The sequence below is a fragment of the Staurois parvus genome, unplaced genomic scaffold, assembly GCF_062004578.1.
Source record: "Staurois parvus isolate SC_StPar_1 unplaced genomic scaffold, SC_StPar_1.0 ptg000715l, whole genome shotgun sequence".
NCBI lineage: Eukaryota > Metazoa > Chordata > Amphibia > Anura > Ranidae > Staurois > Staurois parvus.
Window position 1 is genome coordinate 10,249,526 of NW_028318511.1, and position 22,211 is coordinate 10,271,736.

Here is a 22,211-nt window from a genome sequence, read left to right on the forward strand (position 1 = left end):
AACCTTTGCTCATTTGATACCATTAGGAATGCTGCATTGTTTCCTTGATTCTTTCTCTCCCCCTCATTATAAAGACATTGACACTGTGACTTTTATTCCTTATGTTCTGCTGTCAGTATTATTATACAGTATTTATAAAGCGCCAATAGTTCGCTCAGCGCTGTACATTACAAAGGGGGACAGAACATGTGACAGACTAATACCAATACAATGCAAAACATGAGGGGATCGAGGGCCCTGCTCTTTCGAGCTTACAATCTGTCAGTATAATGCCTAATGCATACTGGTATTGTCTCTCTACCCTTGTTACATTGTTAATAAAATGTTTAACAAGAAAAAATACAGCAGTGACAATAGGGCCAGTTGAAGAAACCACTGAGTGCAGTGGGGGATCACCACTCCCAGAAGTGTCAGTTTATGAAGATTCTTTAAGGAGTTACGCTACACTTCTTGCCTCAAAACATTAGGTCACTGACTTAGAACAAGTATTCAAAAAAGAACTTCTGACTTTTATCCAGCTTTCTTGATCAGCATACAGTGCCTTGAAAAAGTATGCATACCCCTTGAAATTTTGCACATTTTGTCATGTTACAACCAAAAACGTAAATTTATTTTATTGGGCATTTAAGTGATAGACCTACACAAGGTGGCACATAACTGTGAAGTGGAAGGAAAACATTTTTTTTACAAATAAATATCTGAAAAGTCTGGTGTGCATTTGGTGTGCCCGCGAGTCAATACTTTGTAGAACCACCCTCCGCTGCAATTACAGCTGCAAGTCTTTTTGGGTATGTCTCTACCAGCTTTGCACATCTAGAAAGTAACATTTTTGCTCATTCTTCATTGGGAAAATGTTCAAGCTCTATCAGATTGGATGGAGAGTGTCTGTGAACAGCAATTTTCAAGTCTTGCCACAGATTCTCAATTGGATTCAGGTCTGGACTTTGACTGGGCCATTATAAAACATGAATGCTTTGATCTAAACCATTCCATTGTAGCTCTGGCTGTATGTTTAGGGTCGTTGTAATGCTGGAAGGTGAACCTCTGCCCCAGTCTCAAGTCTTTTGCAGACTCTAACGTTTTTTTCTAGGATTGCCCTGTATTTGGCTCCATCCATCTTCCCATCAACTCTGACCAGCTTCCCTGTTCCTGCTGAAGGAAAACATTTCCACAACATGATGCTGCCACCACAATGTTTTATGGGGATGGTGTGTTCAGGGTGATGTGCAGTGTTAGTTTTCCGCCACACACAGCATTTTGTTTTAAGGCCAAAAAGTAAAATTTTGGTCTCATTCTGTGTCCCCCACATGGCTTCTCGCAAATTGCAAACGTGACTTCTTATGGCTTTCTTTCATCAATGGCTTTCTTCTTGCCACTCTTCCATAAAGGCCAGATTTGTGGAGTGCGTGACTAATGGTTGTCCTGTGGACAGATTCTCTCATCTGAGCTGTGGATCTCTGCAGCTCCTCCAGAGTTACCATGGGCCTCTTAGCTGCTTCTCTGATTAATGCTCTCTGGACTGTCAGTTTAGGTGGATGGTCATGTCTTGGTAGGTTTGCAGTTGTGCCATACTCTTTCCATTTTCGGATGATAGATTGAACAGTCCTCTGTGAGATCTTCAAAGCTTGGGATTTTTTTTATAATCTAACCCTGCTTTAAACTTATCCACAACTTTATCCCTGACCTGTCTGGTGTGTTCCTTGGCCTTCATGATGCTGTTTGTTTACTAATGTTCTCTAACAAATCTCTGAGGACTTCACAGAACAGGAGTAAAGGGGGCTGAATACAAATGCACGCCACACTTTTCAAATATATATTTGTAAAATATTTTGAAAATCATTTATCATTTTCCTTCCACTTCACAATTATGTGCCATTTTGTGTTGGTCTGTCACATAAAATCCCAATAAAATAAATTTATGTTTTTGGTTGTAACATGACAAAATGTGGAAAATTTCAAGGGGTATGAATACTTTTTCAAGGCACTGTACTTGTTCTGGGTTAGTGACTTCAATCACATTAAAGCCACTTGCTCAGCAGAGAAGCCAGGCAACTTTCTAAAAGAGGTCAGCACTGGAAGCCCAATATTTCACCTAGGCCACCTTTAATTTAAGGCCACAAGTTTTCATATTTCAGTTTTGTGCAGATATCTTCTTATATCCTCTGAAAGACTGTCTGCCTTTCAATTGTCAAAAATCCCTACCCTTCATAGGCATTTCACACTTTCACTGAGTCACATGATCTTATTTACCAACTTCAAAAGCCTGCAGTGAATTATTATTAACAGTCTTTAGAAAAAGACCAAAATATGGTGTCAGAACATTTTAGATAATTTTCTTAGGACACGGCAGAAGTTAGACCCAATGTCAGAGGTGTAGTCTCCATGGCAATGTGCATAGAGCATAGCAAAATGAACAGATCCTTTTAATTGCAGCAGTATAACTTTACCTTGGCCATAGTTCTGCTTTAAGATTTAAAAGCACAATTACAACAGTGGTGTGCCTTACAAACATGCTCAGTGCCCCGCTGCTTTGGGGACTCGTAAATGAATGAAATAAAAAAACAAAGTCTCTTCTCCAAACACAATTTTTTTCTTTTTGCTGCGTTAAACGGAAAAAACGTGGTGAGATATTGCAGGCCCGCATTTTATGAATGAACTGGAAAATGCAAGTTGCAGTATCAAGTAACCTTGTAAAGTATAGCACAGACTGGATAACTACTCTCCATTAAAAAATGGGCTCCATAGTGACAACTTTAACCACCACAATTCACCACTGGAGCCTCAAAAAATCCAGGATGTAATTCAGTCCACCAATATCCAACTGTAGAAAAATCTAGGGGTTTGATCCTTTATATTGTAGGCTGATAAAAAGAAAATGCTTCAGCATTCACCACTACACATCATGGGAAGGAGCTGATTTTTGCCTTCCAACCGATAATTCTATCGAACTCTATCTACCTGTCTTTTGTACCTATTTTGCTTATTTGTGCCACTTTGGGGTTTTTTTCTGGGTCTTAAAGCAGAACTAAAGTCCTGCTGTAACTCACTGTGAGCCAGAAGGCCTTTTACTGCAGCTCACTCCTGCTCAAAGTGATCCCTAGAATGGAGGATGACCTGTGCATGCGCAGCTCAGCTTACAGCGGCCGGCCCAATCCTGTGTGCCAGGATGACTAGCTCCTGTGCATGCACAGGAGTGATGTCATCCCACATTGGCTAATGAAGAGGCCCAAAAACAGGCACACAGAAGATGTCAGTGCCAGAGGGACTGTTAAGGTAAGTATCTATGTGTCTATGCATTTAGTTCTGCTTTAATACAAGGGGGGGGGGGGGGGGGGAGACTTTCCAATGACATGATCACTGTGATCCACTGTCATAGTAGTCATATGACTGGGAGCTTGTCCCATCAGCTCCTGACCACAAACAGAGACTGAGAGCTGTTAGTGACAGCTCAGTAACTGTGCCAGGAGCACACAGTGAGCACAGAAACCTTGGCCGCCATGGACGCATCTGTGTGAGCATTAAGGTCCACCCTCCCTGCTGTTGTGCATATGTGTTACATGAATAACAAAAAGTTAATAAGCAAAGATTATACAACAAACAACAACTTTCCCCTTACCTTATTGATAATATGACACTGTTATTCAGTTTTAGTTGTCTAAGACTTGGCATGTAAGTACCTATAAAAATTAAAAAAAGAACACAAATGCAATTTACTATTTGTTAAAATATGGAATGCCATGAAAGTAGAAGATAACAAATGATCAGCTGTGGTAAGCACAATAAAGAAAACCACTCGACAGAAATACAAAGGCTACTGATTTCTCATTCTGAAGATCCTAGTTTTCTGACTGTCATGATGATCCTTTAGTTTAGTACTTTGAGCCACTGGCCCAGAATGATTATGTTGATAATGACACAGAAAGTGCTGAACCCAGATGCTTCCCCTAACAGCCAGGCAACTGATATTCTTAGGAGGTCAACGATAACAACCTCCATATTTCTCTTAGGAAAGGTTTATTTAATCAGCTGTAAATGTCTATAGTGTGCTGGAAATATTACTGCAGGAATTGGATTAGTTGCTAATGGTAACATGTACTTTCATTTCATCAAGGTTTATAAAATATCTCTACTGCGTTTTTTTAAACAGCCCGGCTTGTGTTTTGTAGGTAAGCAAAATGTGGTAATAGGACGCATCATAATTTCAGGGGCCCTAATGATATAGTGATACATTCTCTGAAGTTGCTTGATTAAGAGAGGAATCCATTATATCATAACAGGTTCACTTCCCTCTTCACATCCTGAAATATAAACCACTTGGGAGACAGATGGAAACACCAAACAGAATTTTCTTTTTCCTTATATCTTCATTATTTACAGTGGTATTGGGAAAACTCAAATCCTATCAATTATTAAAGAAGTATGGCCAAAATTCACAGAGGCAGTCCAGGCTCTGCGGGGATCCCGACAATAAAGTCAGAATTTTCCCACATGCCTGACTAGCCGCTGAGATTCTGAGCCAGCCACTCCCACCCCCTCAACAGTCTGGAGCTCCAATGAGCGCTGGAGAGGCAGAGCAGAGAGACGGTTACTGACAGAGTGGACTTGAGAACTGAGCAGTCAGAGGTCTTTAATCGCTTAGTTCTCAGTGTAGAGCCGGATCGATGCTTTGGCCATCTAGGTGAGTATGTACTGTATGTTTATTTTTTTTTCATTTCCAGCACTTCCCATTTAAGTTATATGATGTAAAGGTTTTAAGACCTGACATTTTTGTGAATGCTCTGAAAGTTATATATAAGTTTTGGATAGAGATAAAAATAATTAAAATCCCTGTCAAGTCTTTTTTATTTGTGTATTTCCCGTAGGGGAGATTTTCCTTTACTTCCTGCTATGGAGTCAAAACAGTGAAATCTCTGCAAAGTAAGGAAAAGGAAAATTTGTTCCTGCTTCCTCCCCTTTCTCCATTGTAAGAGAAAGAGGAGGGCTCTTGGATGTCAACACACACTGTTTACTTCATATGATTGCTGTGATTGGTCATAGAGGGATTGATTACAGCAATCTGAAGGCACAAAGCAGCTTGAATTTACTCTGTGCACTCTATGAACTGAGCCATCCTTGGACAGCTTGGTTCACAACTATTAGTGTGTGGATCAGGCACCCTGCAGTGCTTTATCTAGAGTCGTTTATAAATGCCACTGGGTAAAAATAGCTGCCCAGCACTTTTAAATGTGCAGTAGTACAAAAACATTTTTGATCCTCCTATCCTACTACTGCTTGACAACAGGCCTTCTGTAGTAATGACTGGCAGGCAGGCACCATGTTACTTAGACTGCCTTGGCTTGGACCTGGGAATTACATTTTTTAAGTCACTCTTTTGTACTGAAGCACTGGCTACAAGCTTCTACTCACTCCAATGGCAACACCCTTGACCTTGTATTCTCTTATCTATGCACTCCGTGCAACCTCTCAATCAATCCTCTCCCACTCTCTGATCACCGCCTTATTAGCTCCACTCTCTCCCTGTCTTCCACCTCCTCTCCCTCCAACCGCCTAATAGTTACCCATAGAAACCTTCACACCTCAACCCTTCTATTCTCTACTCTGCTACTGACCACCTCCATGACAAAATCTCACCCGTCCTGCCCCAATCTAGCCACTTCTGTCTACAACAGCTCACTGTCATCATCCCTAGACAAGCTTGCCCCTCACTACACACAAAATCAGGCCTACCCACTCCTACAACCTTGGCAAACAGATGACACCAAAAGTCTCAAAAAATGTAATCGCTCGTTAACACCTTCTCATCCAGTTCCCATCAACTCTTGTCTAATATCAACTCACTTCTTCATCCTCCACTGCCTCCACCCACCAACTCACTCACTGCCCAGGAGATCGCCAATCACTTCAGAAAGAAGATTGATACAATTCTCAAGGAGATCTCTGATGGGCAGATACCTCCCCCACTTAACACTCCATGTCCACAGGTACAATCACTACTTCCCACATTCAACCACACTATTATAGACAAAGTTGCTAAACTTTTTTCTAGCGCCCACCTAACCACCTGCCCTCAGGACCCTGTTCAATTGCAAATGCTAGTCACCCTCTTGCTCTATTCTACACTCTCTAACTCACATCTTCAATTTCTCCCTCTCTTCTGGCATCTTCCCCAACTCTCTAAAACATGCACTAGTCACTCTCATATTTAAAAAGCACACACTAGACCCCACCAATCTTAACAACCTTTGATCCATCTCTTTAATCCCCTTTTCCTCCAAACTCCTTGAACATCTGGTCTACAACCAACTGAGCGACCCTCTCATTGAGAAAAACCTTCTTGATCCCCTTCAGTCAGATTTTGCCCTCAACATTCCATGGAAACTGCTCTCCTTAAACTCACAAATGATCTACTAACGGCTAAAACCAATGGACACTATTCTGTGCTCCTACTCCTGGACCTCTCTGCTGCTTTTGACACAGTGAACCACTCCCTCCTCCTCAAAAAACTCTACTCCTTTGGTCTTTGCGACTGTACTCTTCGCTGGTTCTCACCTTACCTATCCCACTGCACCTTCAATGTCACTTACAATTCTACTTCCTCTTCTCCCCTTCCTTTCTCCGTTGGGGTTTCCCAAGGTTCTGTTCTTGGACCCCTCCTATTCTCAATCTACACCTCCTCTTTGGGTCAGTTGATAGCCTCCCATAGCTTTCAATACCATTTCTATGATGATCACACCCAAATCTATCTCTCTACCCCTCAGCTCACTCCACACGCATCACTAATCTACTAAGAGACATATCAGACTGGGCATCACACTTCTTGAAAATCAATCTATCCAAAACCGAGCTTAGAATATTTCCTCCCCTATATGCCCATTCCCCTGACTTCTCTGTCAAAATCAACGGCTCAACCATCAACCCGTCCCCGCATGCCAAGGTTCTAGGTATGATCCTGGACTCTGAAATATTCTTTCGGCCCCACATTCAATCACTGACCAAAACTTGCCGCCTCAACCTCCGCAACATCTCAAAGATATACCCCTTCCTAGCCAATGACACCACAAAGATTCTAACTCTCTCCCTGGTCATTTCCTGCCTCGACTACTTCAATTCCCTACTCACGGGCTTACATTTACATAGGCTATCCCCCCTCGAGTCCATCATGAATGGTGCTGCCAGTCTCATCCACCTTACCAACAGTTCAGTGTCTGCCACCCCTTTTTGCCAATCCCTCCACTGGCTTCCACTTACCCAAATAATTAAATTCAAGATACTTACAACAACTTACAAAGCCATCTACAACTCTGCCCCCAGCTACATCAGTAACCTTGTCTCAAATTACCAACCAAATGGTTCTCCTCATTCCTCCCAAGAACTCCTGCTCTCTAGCTGCCTTGTCACCGCCTCCCATGCTCGCCTCCAAGACTTCTCCAGAGCTGCTCTCATCCTCCGGAACTCCCTTCCCCAATGTGTCCAACTATCTCCTACAGTGTCCACTGTTCGATGATCCCTAAAAACTCATCTCTTCAGAGAGGCCTATCCTGCCCCCACCTAGCAACTGTACATGTATTTTCTCCATCAGCCCATCCCCACAGTTATTACCTATTGTATCAATTGACCCTTCCTCTTAGATTGTAAACTTTAACAAGCAGGGCCCTCTGATCCCTTCTGTATTAATTTGTATTGTAATTGTACGGTCTACCCTTATGTTGTAAAGCACTGTGTAAACTGTTGGCGGTATATAAATCCTGTATATTAATAATAAAAGTCACACAAGAAAGTTTTTACTGAAAAAAAGGCATGATCTGGTAATGCTGACATATGCCCTGTTGATTTATGAGATGCGAGCCTTGTAAAGACAGGTTCACTTTATTAATGACTAAGGATTGGTGACTTATGTTGATGCTGAGTGTGCATGTTGCTCTCACATAATATGAAATCATAATTAGTCACAGAGGATGCTTAGACTCTGCCAGACATATTCTTTCATTGGTTACACTGCACCTAACTAAAAGCTAAAACATGATCAGTTGCAAAGTTTTATTATGTACCATCACCCGTTGTGCTATGATTATATAAAGGCCATGGTTCTTCGTTTTGAAATTTAGAATTTATAGTATAGAATGAAATATACAGTGGCAACAAAGTTTGCCTTGATTGCACCCAGGATTAAATATGGGACTTCTGATCTGTGTTCTCAATACATGGGACTTCTGCAGACACAGGCGCATGAAAAAAATGCCTTATAACAGTTAAGGTGTATGTATAGCCAAAACATTTGTAATTTTTGTTTTGGGTAGAGTGCTGAAATCCTTGCCAGTTTATTGTTTGCCGTCTGTGTACCATTGGGTACATTTATGTTCCTATTCCAAAAGGTACAGCAGGAAATTAGAGAAAATCACCCAAAGTAAGGGGAATTTCATTGTAAAGCTGGCCAAAGATGCATGATTTTTTTGTTTTTTGATCAGCTGGTGGGATGACAAAAAAAAAAAAAATCAGATGGATTCCTTAGCTGTCAGAATACACTGGCCAGCACTGCAGCCGATTGGCTGCATGTGCTGATCAAATAAAAATTTTCCAACATTCTTGTTCAAGAGAAGTTGATCATTAGATCGACTTCTCTTGAGTGGGCACAGCCATAGATTGTTAGAAAATCATCCAGTCCTTGCTCACATCTACAGCTCATGGAACATGGGTGAAGAGGCAGCTCTAGGCTTTGTGAGTCTCTAGGCAAAATTTAGACATGAGGCCCCACTCATGCCCGTCCCTCTGTCCGTCCATCCATCCATCCGTCAGCTATGCAGCAGGCCTTCCCAGATTGAGATCTTTGTGCAGTAAAAGGGAGGGGTGACGTGCGCGTATGCATCCTCACTCCTTATTGGCTGGTGGTCGGAGTCTAATGTTACGCGAGAGGTGAGTTTGGCAAGGCTCTTAACTCTGCCTGCGCACAGCAGCGTTAACAAGTTCGTTTTTTTTTATTTTTCACATACATGTAAAAATCTAAATTTTTGGCAAAAAAATAATTTAAACCCCCAGAACATTATATATTTTCTGAAAGAAGAGGCCCTGTAGAATAAAAAGGTGATATTTGCACATTTTTAATGTCACATGATATTTGTGCAACTGTTTATTTAATGCACATTTTCAGGAAAAAATATAATAACATTAATTTCACTGCAAAAACACATAATAGAGTACCCATTTTTTCTAAAGTATAAAAGATGAGTCGAGTAAACAAATATCAACCATTCCATGTTTTAAAACTGTGTGCGCCTGCGATATCATCAAAAACTGCAATGTCTAAAAATCACGATATGTGATGCTTTAAAAGCCTTTACAGCCCATCACTTTAGAGTTAACTCTTCTTCTGCAATTATGGTTCTCACTCTGATGTTCGTGGCAAAATGTGACATGTGTGGTGCGACCGTGGTTTACATACACGTGCACACATGGGCTTGCGCAGGTGTGTGTGGCTTACGGCAATTTTTTTTTTACATTTTAATATATTTTAATTTTTACAACTTTTTTCTTTTTACTTGATTGCTATCACAAGGAGTTAATAAATCCCCATGTGATAGTATTGGGCAGGTGACAGGTACTCTTCATGGAGACAATAGGGGTCTAATAGACCCCAATGTCTCCCCTGTTCTTCACACCATCTAACCAAGCACAGATCTGCTTAGTTAGATGTGTCCCCTGGCTGTACTGGCTAGGAAAGGGTACATCTGAAACCGGAAGTGACATCACTTCTGCTTTTACTGTTTGCATCTAAGATTGAGGCATGTATCTGCCTTGATCTCACAGTGCTCCCCTTCCCCTAGCTGGCGGATGTGTTACTGGGCTCTGGTAAGAGCGGGACATCCAAAGTGATTGACAGCTATTTAGCTACCGCATCACTTTCAAGCTGGCTGCACTAGGCAAATTAGGCAGCCACGAGGCCCCTTTGAGTGTGAGTCAGCAGAGCAGAGTAGAAGGGGTCAGCAGAGTACAGAGGGTCAAGAGGGTATAGTACACTGGGGCAAGAGGGCACATTATTATATGGGAGCAGGGCACATAAATGCATGTCAGCAGGGCAGTGGTGGTTTCCTTCTCATGCAGAGCAATGCAGGGAAGCAGCTGTAATAGATCTGTTTCTGGAGTGCTGTGCTCCGCTAGCTCTCCTCTCTTGCCCATCCCATGTGAATGTCACATACAAGCACTTAGGATGAACAGGAGGGAAAGAGGGGCTGGTGGCAAACAGCAGAGAAATTCTTTGTTTGCCTGCGCCACTCTGCATGTGATCTACCTGTTGACTGCAATTGATGGGTAAATCGCAGCGGAACCCATAGGGACCTCTTGCGGAAGTATTTTATCTAGACATACACTTTAATTTATGTCAGATTTACTGCAGAACTCATCTATGGTAACTCCTCTAAGTGAGAGGGGTGTATAGGTGTATGTACTGTCTGTTGCTCCTGCACATAAAAGGTTGGAACGACAATTTTTAATACTGTGAATGTTTTTCAGAAACATGCTATTGCCCATTGTGGCCACACATGTAATATTTATTAATTTATTTATTATTAATTCATTTCTTTTTATCTTATTCATGATCCTATTTTCGATTGACAGTTTCAGTTGATCACAAAGGAAAACAATGATGTTGTCAGGGGACTAGTCAAAGTAAGCCTGGCACTATCGCCGATTCTCAATATGGCCACAGGTTGCGCACTCCCGTTCCCATTAGCGCACCTGGGTGCGCAATCGTGCAAATCGGAGGGTGCTCATGCGCGGTGGCACACGCAGAGCGTGGTAGATTCTGGCACCTTTTCTCCTTTAAAAAGACAGCCGCTCTGACCACTAGTTGCTGGATGATTGTCAGCCCCCTTGTGTTCCTGTGCCCTGTCTTATTATTAGTGGATTTCCTGTTGCTGACTCCAGATTGCCTTTAACCTATCTTGTCTCATATCCCGGCTCTCAGCCCTGGCTTGCTTCACTGACTGATTACCAGTGTATGACCTCAGCTTGCCTTCTGACCCTGCCTCTGTCTGACCACTCGTGATTGACCTCAGCCTGTTCCTCATCTTGCCTCTTGCTCCTGCCCGATTCTCTGTGCATGACCTTCGGCCTCAAACCTGAGCCTGTCATCTGCCTGCTGCCAAGTTCCTCCTGCCACGTCTGGGGAACATCTGCCCGCTGTCAAGTTCCACCTGCCACATCTGGGGAACATCAGCTCTGCAGCTGCTCCTACCGGTCCTATATCGTCAGGTGACCGTCATCACAAACTCATTGGGCTTCTATAGCTGGCAACCCGTGCTTCTTTGGGCTAAGCACCTCCTGTCTCTACCCTGTGGAGTATTCTGCACTCAGCCGCAAGGGGAGGCCTCTCAGCACTCCAGCCTCTGACCAGGTAAGCGACAGCTGTGTGTGTTGTTTTCTTCAAATTTTTTTATTTGATATTATGCTTCTTTGCAATTGCTTGTACCTAGATCAATCACAATGCACCATAAGATTTAATGTAGAACAAGATTATACAACTTCCCTAAAACTTGTATTTGTCTAAACAAGCATAATAATCTCCTTAATATATGTTACCTAAACGTTTCAGCACACAACTTTCTTCCTCAGCCTATGGTATATTTTATTTGAACTCCATTCACACATTATTGAGCCCAAACTGTACGACACATTCATTTACTGTGAATTAGGTGAAATTTTAAATATAACTAAAAGGCATAGCTTTTTTTTAGATATGGACAAAGTAGTGAGGAGTTAGAACCACTGTCAGGTTTTTATTGCCATTTGTGTGCCCGTTAGCGAGAGTCATTCTGTCCTGATCACCAATGTCACTAGGAATAAAAGTCAGGGTAAGTCCAAAATGTTACCTTCAAATCAGAAATAGAGAGGAAATCTTCCAATGGAGACACTTGTTCCTGTGACAACTGTCTAAGATGGGATTCCAACAAATTGTTTACAGTAGTTCTAACCCGAAAAAAAAAGCTTTGGCTTTAGATATATTTTATCAGTACTTGCACACAGTACTGTTGTTTGAACACCAGTATTCAAGGACAAAATTTCTTGTTTTTATTTTGCATATATTAGCGGCCACACACACAAAAAAGAGAATAAACTCTAGCTCCCAGAATGCAATTCTAATCTCTTTGAATTAACATTGAGTATAGATATGCGTGTAAATAACTGACTGGCAATGGAGATTTCTGTTTTTTTTTTTTTTTACAGATCTATAGTATATGTAGAGCATGTCTATGTGTCAATGTGTACAAGAACATTGAAAACAATGTTCTGCATTTACATCAGTTAAAAAAAACAAAAACAAAACACTTGTATGCCTAAAAACCGCTGCATTTTTAGACATCAGTATGCAAGAGGTGTTAGCAGACTTAAACAGTAATAGGGATCTTAAACACAAACGTGACCAGCAACATGTGTTTGTTTTGCCAGCATTTCCTCATCAGGATTCATTGTGCAGTGCCAATTGGTAAACACAACTCAATTGTACCTGAAAGGTAGATGAATACCCTGTACAAGCTGCAATGCGGGATAATCAATGTGCCTATTTATACAGATATGTTTCAATGTGTTATGACACAAGGGACAGTGATGGATTCTACATCTATCATGGACTACAAGCAGCTAGCATGCTGAGACTAGTGATGTTCAGATAGTGAATTTCCATTGTGATCATTTTGAAAGTGCGCCATACTGTACTACATATAGTTCCTGATATGGCCCTCTCCATAACCCCTCACCTAGAAAGCATCCCTCACCAAAATTCCCCAAGGTGTGATCCCTAGTGTCCACACACATCTGGAGGGTTGTCACGTCTTGAAGTTCATCGGCTCCAGTAAGTGCTTTCTGTAAAGAGGAAAATGAATTGACAGTTCCATAGTTAGTGAAATGTTCAATCAAGCACACTTCTCTTGTATGTATACTTGTTAGAAAGTCTTACCAGTCTGGCTGGGGATAGGTACTCATCTACCAGGCCTTCATCTTCATCGTTGTCAAGTGGACTTGGGTTTAGTGATCCCTGCCAGCCCAAATCTAACACCCTGACGCTTGGAGTACTAGGGCGCATCTCTAGTGTCTTATCCATAGTACACCTGACAAAAAGCCAAAGTGGGGGATAAAATTAATCATAGAAAACATTTCATAGGTGCCTTAACATTATTATATATAAAGAATAGATACAAAGCAGTGCTTAACATAATGGAATGTGTAATGCTGAGCATATAAGGAGCCTTCTGTACTGACATCACGCCGCCGAGTCCGCATGGAGGGCTGGCGGCCATTTTTGTGAGTGTTTAGCTGTCAGCTTCATGTCAGTATCCACGTGGATGTTTTACTTTACCATTTAATTAAAATACTACACTATCAGCATTCCTGTTGTGGCTTGTTTATGCGAGCTATTTCCCTTAAGGTGGAACACTTAGTTTTTTTACATCGTTTATCTATGGTGGAGAGGGACCATTGGAGCCATCCCTGTATGCTGTGAGAGGCCAGTGTTGTTTGTTCTGGTGTCTTCGCTGTATGCTGTAAGAAGTTAGTGGAGTTCCGAGGATTCGGATATGATTTTATGCGCATTATATATGTGCTTCTGGTGAGTGCATTCATACAGCAATCCCTTAGCAGGATTCGGATATGATTTTATGCGCATTATATATGCGCTTCTGGTGAGTGCATTCATACAGCAATCCCTTAGCAGGATTCGGATATGATTTTATGCGCATTATATATGCACTTCTGGTGAGTGCATTCATACAGCAATCCCTTAGCACGGAGTCACTAGCACGGATATTTCACAGAGCATATTATGGACTTTGTTTATTATTTTTCTTGCATTACTTTTATGTCGGACTATTCACTATTGTCACCATTATATATATTCAAATATATTTATAATCACCATCCTCACTGTCGCTTGGCGAGACACTTTATTGCATATTGTTCACGTTAGCGCTTAATCATATGCACTTCACTCCTATTTTTAGTCACTTCTGTCACTTAATTTGCTCATTAATTAATTTATTTATTATATAGCGCTGCATTCTACATTTCAATGCTGAGCATATAATTTGAGGGAACCGAAAACCAAAGTGCTCCTCTAGGTGCCTACACTTTAGCTGCCATTGTTTTTTTGTTGTTAAAGTGCCAGTCACATTCCCTTCCCCCTCAACTGTGGTGTCCCTTTAACTGGGCTATTATGCAACCACTGTGATTAGCTGTCAGAGTGGTCATGTGAACAGGAGCCGGTCCCACCCACGTCTGGTCATTATTAGACACTGGGAGTTGTCTTTGACAGCTTGGTCTCTGTACTATCAGCACCTGCTGTCAGCACAGAAACCTTTGCTGCCCATGGTGGCATGTGGGCATTAAAGATTAAAGTCCACCCTCTTTGAACCACACATATGCATTACATGGGCAATGAGCAGAAATTAAAGGAAAAATAGAATGTATTCGCAATACGTACATACTATATAGTTATTACAGCAGTGTACCCATTATTATTATACAGAATTTATATAGCGTCAACAGTTTGTGCAGCGCTATATAAATCCTGCCCTTATAACTTCCTCAACTAAACTACTGAAACCACTGAACTGCAATCTCAAATAATGTTCTCAACTCTCATCAATTGTCTTCAGTGAACTACAGAACACCTCCCTCCATGATATAGGAGAAGAGGAGAGAAGGAGGTGTTTGTAGTCCTAAATAGGACAGCAGCCTAGTGTGACAACACTAATTCTCCACAGAAAGAAGTGTGAGAGAGTGTTGTCACCCTGGGACAGACAGTGAATGTTGTCAATCTAGAACTGAAAGTGTTTTATTGGCAGGATCACCTGGTGACAATAAAGGAAAAAAGCCTGAAGAAAGAAAACAAATGCAGTCACCACCTCTGAGGACCAGTAAGCTGTAATATATTACATTTTCCTTATTAGGTGTGGATACAGGATAAAGTAGTTGTTGATATCACTATCAGATTTTTAAAGCTCATTTTTGTGGTATTGCACTGAATATAGAGATTTCCAGACAGACACTAGACAGAGATCCTAGACGCTCAATGTAATTACTCTATCTCTTAAGGGGGAACTTGCAGTACAAGCAAGGTTATACTAAGCCCCACATATTTACTTAGGTCATTTTCCCCTGAAAAATCCCTACACTAAAACTTACAAAAAAAAAAAATATGCGGGTAACAAAATTTGGTTTACATACTTACTTTCTATATTGTCGAGGGTCCTCTTACGAGATCCTGGGGAATGACAAGTACCCCAAATCTCAAGAAATGGTCCTACAGTACAGTGCTTGAGCATCTTTACAAGAGATTTGAGCTACTTCGTGTTCCCTAAATATTTTGCTGGAAGGATGATGCCACATCACCTTTACCTATTCAGTGTGGACAGAATCCGGGGTTGGATAAGTAGATTAGTGACTTTTTTTTTTACATTAATTGCAGCATTTTGACATGGTGAATGCAACCCTAGGAAAATAAGCAGACCTTGTATTTTTAATGCCAATTTATTAGTCACATACTGCATTGTTTTCAATGAGATGGCCAGCTATGGACTGACACTATGTGAAGGCGCAGTAAAGCATAACCACTGTACAAAGCAGGAAACAGAGGCTGTATACAGTATGTAATGAGTACTAGTGAATAAAGCTGATCATTGTAAGCACCCCTGCCAGTGTAAATGGTTTGTCTCAACCCAAAACTGCTACATCTGCAGAAAAGCTTGTTCTGTTGAAGAAAACAGACTTACTGGCCAGATCACTAGGTAAAAATAAAAGAAAAAAAAAGCCTAGAATAGAAAACTAATGCAGCTATCACATCTAAGAACTGTTAAGCTGCAATATACCGTATTTTTCGCTCCATAAGACGCACCTGACCATAAGACGCACCTAGGTTTTAGAGGCAGAAAACAGGAAAAAAAAATTCTGAACTAATGGACTGCAGACACAGTACAGGAGATGACCAGAGACTGCGGACACAGTACAGGAGATGACCAGAGACTGCGGACACAGTACAGGAGATGACCAGAGACTGCGGACACAGTACAGGAGATGACCAGAGACTGTGGACACAGTGCAGGAGATGACCAGAGACTGCGGACACAGTGCAGGAGATGACCAGAGACTGCGGACACAGTGCAGGGGATGACCAGAGATGTTCTTTCATCTTACCTGTTCCTCTATCCAGCCACGCGCTGTCTTCCCGGCTTCTGTAATGGCGCTCGGCATGACAGCCGGGTGCCCAGTGCGCATGAGCGAGAAGCACTTGCGCTTTGTGATTGGTCCGGCAGCTTCTGGGATCTGTCATGTGTCCCAGGTGCCGCCTTACCATTCACAAAAAGCACCGCTTCCTGCGCATGCGCACTTGGCACCCGGCTGTCATGCCCACACTACAGAAGCCGGGAAGACCACGCCGCTGGATAGAGGAACGGGTAAGATGAAAGAACAACTCCACGGAAGTGGGAGCGGGTATCTGTCAAATTCAGGTACCCGCTCCCCCCCCTCCCCAAAGGTCAGCAGTCATCTCTATAAGGTCCCACTGTAGAGCTGAGCGGCCGGCCCGGTATTCTGACACGGCGGCAGTGGAAATACCGGACCGGCCGCTCCATAAGACCACATGACATTTTCCCCCCTTTTTTGGGGGGAAAAAAGTGCGTCTTATGGTGCGAAAAATAAGGTAATAAATATCTGCTTTTCAGTTTAACGACTTGACCTCCAGAAGGTTTTACCCCCTTCATGACCAGGGCATCTTTTGCGATCCAGCACTGCACTATTTTAACTGACAATTACACAGTCATGCAACGCTGTACCCAAATGAAATTTATATAATTTTTTTTCATACAAATAGAACTTTCTTTTGGAGGTATTTGATCACCTCTGTTTTCGTTTATTATATAAAATGAAAAAGGCAGAAAAGTTTTTTTTTTTTTTACATACAGTCACCAGTGCACTACAGTGTCATCATATGACTGGTGTGGCGGTAATCAGGGATACTGACTGATAATAGTATGTAAAAATAAAATAAAAAATTTAAAAAATTTTATTCATTTTTAAACTTTTTTTTTTTTACATCCTGTTATCAGAGTAGCTCAGTGTCACCATAGTGATATATTACTACTCTGGGGGGATGATCAGGGATTTTTTTTTCACTGCCATTGGTTATACAGTGATTATTACTGTATAAGCGATAGCTTTAGCTGCCATGAATGGGTTTCCTATTCATAAACAGCTTGCCCATGGTTGTGATCTGTGATTGGCTATAGCTAATCACATGGTACAGGTAGCCAGGTACTATGTAATTGCTGTGAGCAAATCTCAGATCACAACAGTAAGTAAGCTGTTCATGAATAGAAAGGCATTCACAAGAGGGGCGCATTGTGCGCTCCTAAACTGGAGCAGGCACGAACACACACACACACACACCTGGCGGGGAGCCTGCACATGGCACCCCGCCGCAGTAAATGTACTGCAACGGGCCGGCAAGTGGTTAATAAATAATATAATTGGAATAATGTAACAAGCGCTCACTAAAACAGGAGAATGTTACACCACAGAGGATCAGGAATTATACTTCTCTGTGTGTTCACATAAGTGTAAAATACTCACCTTTTGAACAAAAGTTACATTTCTAGGAAACGTGTCCAGACCTAGGAAAACAGAAGAAGCAGAAGAATTATAAAGCTACACTTTATAGCAGTATTAAACCCAAAAACAAAAAATGTAAAATATTGAAGATTACCAATCCATAAATGTGGTGGCTGCATTAGTTTTTTTTTCTTGGGATTTTTTTTCCCTTTAATTTCACATTTTCTATCTTAGTGTGGCTCCGCTTTGACTACAGGAGCAATGGAGACACTTTTGGATAGCAGCATAGTTATTGTCACACATACATGAACAAACACACACACACACACACACACAAATAAACACACTCAGGTTGAATTGGACCAGCGCCTTCATTCAACATTATCAACTATGCAACTATGTTTTTTTACCTTAATGCATTCTCTGCATTAGAGTCAAAAACACCCCACTTCATGTCCCATTCTCCCCCCCCCCTCCCTTCCTGAAACACTTACCTACCTGGCTCCATTTCAGTGCTGTCCCCGCTCCAGCCCTGCTCCCTTTACCTCTGAGGGCAGGAGGGCAAGGGGGCATTGTTTACCCACACTGTGTGTGTCTATGGACCCACACAGCCCAGCTTGAGAGAGCACACTCACAGGTGCCTGTTTAGCAGCGCGCTTGCTACAGGAAGCACCTAAAAAAGGGAGAAGCTGACAGTGCCAGCGGGGGATTCCCAGAAGAGAGCAGATAAGTATTACCTCTTTTTTATTAAAAAAAAAAAAAAAAAAGTATAGTCTTTAGTATCACTTCAAAAACCCTCAGCCTGATGCCAGCAGCGGGCAGGCTCTTTGGAGGAGTTCTGCAAATATCAATGCTTTGAAAGGGGGTGTCAGGCCAGGGGAGTGGGCGTTCCTAGAAAAGGTGCATTTGCATGCAGACTGCCCTAGGTAACATCTACATGTGATGCTAAGCCTTCATGATTGCAATGGGTACATTTACTAAAGGCAAACAGCCTGTGCATTTTTCAAGTACAGTTGAAATCATTTTCCCTAGAGTTTAGTAAATGTGGTAAAGGTCTGCTTATTTCCATCATCCAATCATTAGCAAGCAAAAATGCTGTTTTTTTTAATTTTCCTTGCACATGATTGGGTGTTCTTTACAAAGTGAAGCGTCACCACATTCACTAAATTCTGAAGAAAACGAGTGCAACTGCACTTGCAAAGTATATTTGCTCTTAGTAAATCCATCCATGTATGAAAGGGATAGGCCAGGGACAATAAGGCTGGGAAGGAAAGAGCTAGATAATGCTGGAAATGAGGTGGGCTCTATCTATCTTACTGCAGCTTCCGATGGCACTGTGATGCTCAGTGATAACAGTAATCATTTTCAGTACAGGAGAGGAGTCTTTACAACTATGTAAGACTGAGAGGAAGGGGATATTCACCTTTAAATATTTACTGAAACCCATGAAAAATGATGTAGTCAAAGAGTGCATTCCAGTAAAGCTTGACACACACCTTAGATCATGTCTATACACTGAGAACATTCTATACATTTATTTTTCTTGACGCCCACATACTATGCATGTGTGCAGTTGTATCCTGTATAGGCAGAGAATTAGCTGAGAAACTTATTATTGAACTGAAAGGAAAGGAGAGAACAATATATTCTCATCATAACCCACTCACCTTATTCTACGTAACAGCAGGAAACATTCAGAGGTTGGAAAGCAAAGTTCAAAATGTTTAAAAATGCAGGTGACACTTGAAAGCAGACTGTCCCCTATCCTTGTTTAAAGCTGGCCAGAGATGGGCCAAATTTTGATCCATGGTCATCCCGCTTGACAGAGGTCGATCTAACAAACAACTTCTGTCAAACAGGACTGTTGGAAACACTTCATCAGATCAGCAGCTGCAGCCAATCAGCTGCAACACTTATCAGTGTAGTGACGGCGCAAGGCCCTGCCACTGTGAAGGGGATTAGATATGACACAGGATTTGCACATATGCAGAGTGAGTGGCTGTGGAATATTGATTCTGAACAGAGAAAGGTCATTTTTCATCTTTCTCTGGGTTCTGGTATCCCCGAATTACGTTACAGAGTTTGGAGATTTTCAAGACCTTTGGAAAGGAAAAAATCTCCAACCCAGTGTTCAGGTCTTGCAGGAGACCAACAGGCAGTGAGTGCAGCTGTATAGAGCCCTTATATGGAGGACTTGGGCATAGTTAAAGCGGTTGTAGAGGCTCAAGATTTATTACCTTCATGCATTCTATGCATGGAGGTAAAAAACCTTCTGTGTACAGCAGTGCCCCCAGCCCCCATTATACTTACCTGAGCCCCATCGCGATCCATCGATATGCACAACAGCCTCGGCTACCCCGGGTCTCTGCTTCCTCATTGGCTGAGACAGCAAGCAGGAGCCATTGGCTCCTGCTGCTGTCAATCACAGCTAGTCAGTCAATGAGGGGAGAGAGGGGGTGGGGTCAAGCCACGGCTCTGTGTGTAAATGGAAACAAGGAGCAGCAGGCGCCCCTATAGCAAGCTGATTGCTATGGGGGCACCTGACAGAAAGGATGAGTCAGGAGAGCCAGCAGGGGACCCGAGAAGAGAAGGATCCAGGTTGCTCTGTGCAAAACCACTGCAGGTAAGCAGGTAAATATAACATGTATTTTATTTTTTTTTTAAAATGACCTTTAGTATTGCTTTAAGGGCTCCAGTCAAGGGGACATATGTGCTCCACTCAAGAGACAACACTATATGCTGGAGGAGAGATTCCTTGTTCATAGGGCTGAAAGAGTCAAGGCGGCAAAGCAAGCCTGGGAGACAGAGCACCGGGACAACCAGGCGAGTTCAGGGACTGAGGGTATCTAGAGGTATTGGAAGAGTGAGAGAGCCTGGGTTGCCAGGAGATCCCCTATTAAGAGGCCAGGGAGTGAGTCTGTGCTGCAGGGTGCTTCAACTGAAAATGCCAAGAGCGCCAGGAAAACTGGGACAGCTGAATGGAACACAGAGGTACTATGTGAGCCAGTCTGAGGAACCAGCCAGAGGCCAAGGTTAAGGCCTAAGCAGTGGCGCTGCATAAGAGAAAGCCAGGTGGCTCTGTATTTATTGCATGACCTGTTTTCGATGGTGAGAATACCCTGCAAGGGCAACTGTTTTTATGATGAACTTTACGTTTAATAATAGCGGGCTGGCAAGCATATATTCCTATAAAATTCACCTGGAATACATGTAGAAGGTATTCTGGTTAGGTCCTGATAACTACAATCTATTTGGCTGCTGGATATCTGATATTTAAAGTATAAAAAACTGCAAGCTTTATATAGAGTGAAGAGGGATTAGAACACCCGTCAGGTTTTTTTTGCTGACTAAGCCCGAGAGGAGAATTCAACATCTCTATATGTTCTGTTATTGCTGTGGGTTGTTTTCCAATGGGGACTCCTCCAACTTCCTGTTTTGCTTATAGGACAGGAAGTGAAGGGAAATCTCCTCGATTGCCGACAGATGGCAAAAAAACCTGACAGGGGTTATAACCCTTCCTTACTCTATCCAAAATGTAAAAACATTTTCCCTTTAGTCCTACTGTAAAGCTTAGGTTGCACCATAAACAGCTTAATTTTGAGCAACGTATGAAACATACTTTATTAATTCAGATTACACTGAGATCATCCCATGGCCCTGACCAGCCCAATACCTTTGTGGTGTCAGAACAACTTCAGTGTGTTGATGCTGCAATCAGCTTTTAAACATACTGTATATAACGTTTCAGGATATCTTTCCTGCACATAGCAATGTTAACTAAGGGGTTTGTCACAAAAGGGGGCATTGAAAGCCTCTTCAAAGACATCAGTAATGTGCAGAGGCCCTAAGACAATCTTCTAATGCAGGGGTCTCCAAACTTTCCAAACAAAGGGCCAGTTTACTGTCCTTCAGTCTTTTGGGGGGCTGGATTGTGGCCAGTGGGGTTAGAAAATGTCCTAGGCCGGTCACTGATGGAGTGTAAGCAATGCCTCAGGTGTGGTCTTCAGTTGCATAGTGCCTGTGGTCAGTAGGAGAAGGAATAGTGCCCTGTCATTGGTACTACTGGGACGAATAGTGCCCCATCATTGGGAGGAATAGTGCCCTGTCATTGGTTTCCGTGAATGGAATAGTGCCCGATCATTGATATTAGTGGGAGTAAGAGTGCCCCATCGTTGCTATTAGTTGGGGGAATTATACCCCACTGTTGGTGTCAGTGTTAAGAACAAAGTGGGAAGAATAGTGCCCCAAGGGCCGGCTAAAGGCTGGCAAAGGGCCACATCTGGCTCGAAAGGCCGCAGTTTAGAGACCAATGTTCTAATGCAAACAAGTCAAGCTATATAGTTTGAAGACTTCTCTGTGAACAAGCAAAATTTTAACATTTTCCCCTGGGCACAGTAGATAATTAAAGAGGTTGTATAGGCATAATGGAGCAATATGGGTAATCAATACTATGTATAGTTCCTATGGACAGAATCCAGCCATGTGGACTGAATGTAGAAGGGGCAAATTAAATATTTAGTATTTTGTTTTGCTGCTGTTTGTTCTCATATATAAGGGATTCAAATAGGGTGATCTGTATAGGCCTTCATGTTGTCCATGGTTAGTGATAGATATATTTGTTG

At 42.2% G+C, this 22,211-nt stretch overlaps 1 protein-coding gene across 1 annotated transcript in view; it reads right to left on the minus strand.

Moving 5' to 3' along the window:
- LRRC56 (leucine rich repeat containing 56) overlaps positions 1–22,211 on the minus strand; it is a 94,469-nt gene that overhangs the window by 41,356 nt on the left and 30,902 nt on the right. The window contains exons 2-5 of the mRNA XM_089653595.1: positions 17,611–17,651; positions 12,947–13,097; positions 12,765–12,852; positions 3,617–3,677 (exon numbers count right to left, since the gene is read on the minus strand). Of these exons, the coding sequence (XP_089509721.1) occupies positions 3,617–3,677; positions 12,765–12,852; positions 12,947–13,090 (293 nt within the window). The 5' untranslated portion in view covers positions 13,091–13,097; positions 17,611–17,651. The remainder of the gene's footprint in view (positions 1–3,616; positions 3,678–12,764; positions 12,853–12,946; positions 13,098–17,610; positions 17,652–22,211) is intronic.